This window comes from Episyrphus balteatus, chromosome 1 (assembly GCF_945859705.1).
Source record: "Episyrphus balteatus chromosome 1, idEpiBalt1.1, whole genome shotgun sequence".
Taxonomy (NCBI): Eukaryota; Metazoa; Arthropoda; class Insecta; order Diptera; family Syrphidae; genus Episyrphus; species Episyrphus balteatus.
The window spans coordinates 12,272,776-12,277,768 of record NC_079134.1 but is presented as its reverse complement, the minus strand read 5'-3'; the positions used below and the strand labels follow the sequence as shown (position 1 = coordinate 12,277,768).

At 31.0% G+C, this 4,993-nt stretch overlaps 1 protein-coding gene across 1 annotated transcript; it reads left to right on the top strand.

The window, feature by feature from the left end:
• Positions 1–542: 542 nt before the first annotated feature.
• LOC129906658 (probable DNA replication complex GINS protein PSF2) lies at positions 543–1,427 on the top strand. Its single transcript, XM_055982493.1, has 2 exons — positions 543–892; positions 950–1,427. Exons 1-2 carry the CDS (start codon positions 648–650, stop codon positions 1,305–1,307), a joined length of 603 nt encoding a protein of 200 aa, XP_055838468.1. The 5' UTR covers positions 543–647; the 3' UTR covers positions 1,308–1,427.
• Positions 1,428–4,993: the final 3,566 nt, after the last annotated feature.

Here is a 4,993-nt window from a genome sequence, read left to right as displayed (position 1 = left end):
CACTCGTCAGTGTATTTTCTTATGGGACAAACGACAAACGTTTACTGAAATTCCAGTAAAATATTGTTGTATGTGTTGCAAAAACAGCACATACGACAGTAATTTACCGAACGAAGAAAAACACTGATTTGTATGAAAAAATTGTAGTATGTGATAATTTTTGTCGTATGTGCACGTTTTCTGTGCACTTACGACAAAAAGCTACTGAAAATGTTTGTAAGCCTACACATACGACAAAATGCATAGCGATTATCTCGGAAACGGATACAGATATCGAAATACGGATTTCACAGAACGAAGGAGAAAAAATCAATTAGCAAAACTGCATTCAAATCTCAAAACCTCAATTTTGCACATACGACAATATTTTATTGAGGCGACGATTTGACAATTTTGTATAATTTTATTCTTGTTCTGAAAGCATTTCAAAAATAAATTTACAAACCAAACAGATCTTATTTCTAAATAAAAATAAATAAATCAAACAAACCGAAATAATAAGTCTCGAACGATACTCGCTGTCAAACTGTCAGCTGCTTGTCTTTTGTTTACGCGCCAATTTATTTATTGTTGTTTTTAATTTTGAAAAGTTTTTTTTTTATCATCAAATTAAAGTTGTTACTTTAAACAAACAATTTATTCTCAAAATGGATCCAGCTGTAATTGAATTTATTGGTGAAAAAACAACAATTGGTGTAATACCAAATTTTTCATTCGACCCCATTCATTTGATCTCTGGAAGCATTGGACCGTTCCGAGCTGGAATGCCAGTTCATGTTCCTCTTTGGTTGGCCATTCATTTGAGAAAACAACAAAAATGTCGCATTGTTCCACCAATGTGGATGGAATTGGAGTTGTTAGAAGAAATCAAAGAAGAAGAGAAGCGCTCGAGGTAAGCTTCCCTAAAAGGTTTATAATCAAATTTGAAATGAATTTGTTCCTCTCTCAGATTCTTCACTAAAATGCCCAGCGAACATTACATGATTGAAGCTCAATTGATTCTTAGCACTGCTCCAGATGATGTACCGAAATGTGAAGAGATTCGTACAATCATTAAAGATATCTTTGACATTCGGGAGTCCAAACTACGTACTTCAATTGATGCATTTATTAAAGGCGAAGGTACCTACGCCAAATTGGATAACTTAACTTTACTTGAGATTCATAGTGTTCGACCGATATTGCCTCATGCATTGGATCACATTTCTAGGTATCAACGTGCAGCAGTGTCATCTCAAAGAGACACATCTTCTCTGGGTTTGAGTTCGACGAGTGCTAACACAAGTTCCTTCTTTAACAGTCAGTAGAAGATAACTTTAAAGTAAAAGATTAGTTTAAGTCAGTCGGTTGTTTGTTATAAGATTTTATATAAGCTTGTTTTGTTATAGAAAAATAAATATGCATTTCCTTTGGGCAGAATCAATTGATTACGCAATTATTTGTTAATTTCCCTTTGTTACGAACTAGAATTAGTGAGGCGGCTTAGCATTAAAAAAGAGCTCCATTGTGCACTTTGTGATAAAAGAATGAAATTTATATCATTGGTAGTACTCAATATAAGAGTTTTTTTTTGAGATATTGGGCCACCTTGTATTCCATCCAGGAGGGTAGATAAAAGAGCTTTTCTGTGTTGCACCCGCATTGTTGCATATCATAGTATAGCTAATGAAACATTTTTATTACTGTAATACATGTTTTTGAGGTAATTTTTATCGCCGGATCGAATAAAACCAATAGCAATATGCCTGGACCGTCATTTAAAAAGTTATTGCACTCTTTATAAATAGTCATTTTCTTAAAGAACAAGAGCCAAAATATTACCAAGTACTCCTTGAAAATAAGTGGTAGACTGATGAAATATTGTATGCATGTTTACTATACCATAGAAAAAAATAGTAAAATATGCTCATCAAAATATTTCGGGTTAAAGGGTGTTTGTTTTTGAAATGATACCATTGCACCAAATGGAAAATTTTTGCATTTTTTTATTAGAACTATTATTAGAATTAGATTTTATTGTTTCCATACTTCATTTTACAATATTTTACCATATCTTTAACTTAATTTCTAGTTTCAAGTTCATATATATGTTCATTTTTATATTTTTAATATACAATGCTGTAATTAAGTTCATTTATTTGTATATGGTTATATTTTTATATAAATCTGAATTATTAAATTTACAATTTTTATATACAGTACTGTTTTGTGTTTTTTTTTTTTTTTTTAGGAATTAAGTTATATACATTGAGATATTAAAGAAAGAATTACACTTTGTGGCTATAAAAACCAGTTGCAAGTGTATTTACATCAATTTATAATTTTTAAATTAGAAATGAGCCGCAAAAAAATAAAAGAGTAAAGGAGAAAAACAAAAAATAAAAAATCAAAATATAGAGTTTAATCAGTATGCAACATGCAAGTGCTTTTCAAGATATAAATATGTAATAATTCTAGAAAGAGGGAATGTAAACTTTGAGAGGATGCAAGCAATTAAAGAACAAAAACATTTAAAAATTTAAAAAAGTGAGACAGCAGTAATGATAAAATATTGGATTACAATTACGATATAACTTGTAGTAGAGTTTCCACCTCAGATCGAGAAAGCAACCAAATTTTTAATCTTTTTAAAAACATGTTACCTTGAGTAACCAAACTAGATAATTCTAGTGGTAACTTATTAAATATATGGGGTGCAATATTATTAAGAAAACGCCTAGAGTGCTCTTTGTTAACTCGAGGGACTACCATGTTAATATTACTTCTTAATGGATAAGCTTCGTTTCTTTTATAATTGATATTCCCACTTCTAATGAAAAAAATTTTAAGCGCTTTATAAATGAAAAGATAACGTAGTGGGAGTATTTTCAAAGATTGAAATAAGGGCAATGAGGACACGTATCTGCTTCTAAATAACATCAACCGAATGATTACTTTTTGAGCAACAATAATAGATGACAAGTTACTCACGTAAGCACTTCCCCAACTTGCCAATCCATACTCTAGTCTTGATTGAACAAGTGAATAATAAATAGTTATTAGCAGGTTATTAGGGATCAATTTTCTAAGGTGATAAATTTTACTAATCGAAATGTATAATATTTTTTTTAAACACATTATATGGGACTTCCAATTAAGCTTACTGTCTATCATGACACCTAGATATTTGAACTCTTTCACAAACTCTAGAACAAAACAGTTATTCAAACAGTTTGTTTGTTGGCAACTGCTGTGGTGAAAGCATATATTCTCCAATACTAAATTGGAATTCGACAGTGAAAAACACATAGCTTTACCATCTGATGATAGTTGAACCAGTTACCGAGTAGAAGAAGATCATGATTTAATTGAATTTTTACATTTTCAAAAGAGTTTTCTGCATAAGAGAGAGCAAGGTCGTCAGCATAGCCAATAATGTTACCTTTTAGAGGCAGATTGAAAATAGAGTTTATGTATAGGTACTAAGAACATGATAGGTCCCAACACAGATCCTTGCAGTACACCTGTATCAGGACAAGAATCTTCTCTGCTTAAGAATCGATTCACTCGAACTCGCTGTCTTCTATCTGTCAAGAATGACTTGAACCACTCAACAATGCTGCCTCGAAAGCCAACGTTATTAAGTTTATGTATAAGAATTTCATGATTCACGAGATCGAATGCTTTTGTTAAGTCGAGAAAAAGACCAGCTGACTTAAAATTCTTATCTAGTGCATCATCTAATGCATCATTTGAACCGCATATATATTTTATACATCGTATCAGAATCAAAAATAATCATGAAAAATAATTATATTTACCATGGAATATTGAATTTTCATGCAAAACTTAAATTACTTGCTTTTATTTTTTATTAAATTTTCATACAAATTAATGTTTTGGAGGAGTGAGGTGCAAAAGTAAAAGTATGAAAAATAATTGTGCAGTTTGTGATAAAAGGAACAAATTAATAGGATTGTTAGTACAATATGTAACCCTCATTTTAAGATATTGGGCCACTTAATATTTCACCTATGAGGATGTACATGAACCATCTAATAATCACAAATTTCACAAAGTTTCATTGCTTTCTGTGTATCGTTATAAACATCATCATAGGTGAAATATTAAGTGGCCCAATATCTTAAAATGTACGAACAATCCTATTATAGCGTTTTCGTTTGGGAATTCTTAGAAGCGTCCGGGACTGTCCGATCCGGAATGCCAAACGATCAGAGTTAGATACTTTTTTTTTATTCTGAAGTTTGGGTTTCTTTGTATTTGTGAAACATCAAATGCGAACGTCTGATGAAAGTTTTGTTTTGTTTATTTTTTTTTTTATTATCATTAAGTTATCTATTTTTGTTTTCTTTCTTCACATTATTTTAATATAGTTTAAAGTTTGTGCATAGTTAAAAATCTTGAAATTGAGAAATGAATAACAAAGAATGACATTTCATTACTTTGACGTCTTAAGTGTTAACATGTGTGCGTGATTCTGGTTTTGATTCTGCCTCAAAATTCGGAATCGATTTTCTCTTCTTTTCAGAATTAGAACTGTCATTGAGTGCCAAACGATCAGTTTCAGAATCGTTCGGGAGAATTCCGGACAGTCCCGGACGACCAAACGAAAACGCTATTAGTTTGATCCTTTTATCACAAACTGCACAATTATTTTTCATACTTTTACTTTTGCACCTCACTCCTCCAAAACATTAATTTGTATGAAAATTTAATAAAAAATAAAAGCAAGTAATTTAAGTAAAGGAGAATGGGCATTTTGGACGTTGAGCGGCCATCAATAAAATTGGTATCAAATGAAAGAATTATAGCCCAGGAAAAACTTTTACTATGGACGTTTCGCTGTATTGCGTTAAGAATACAAGATAATGCAGTATTAGTATTGTTAATGCATTGTTCAATGTATGAAGGAAAAACTGATTTATATTTTTATATGGAATATAAAATATGATGCTCTGTCATTTTCCCTGAGCATGAAGACATTAATCTTGAA

Coding starts and splice junctions, on each gene's coding strand:
- LOC129906658 (XM_055982493.1), top strand. CDS start 648: ATGGATCCAGCTGTAATTGAATTTATTGGTGAAAAAACAACAATTGGT. Junction 893..949: donor GAAGAAGAGAAGCGCTCGAG/GTAAGCTTCCCT, acceptor TTCCTCTCTCAG/ATTCTTCACTAAAATGCCCA.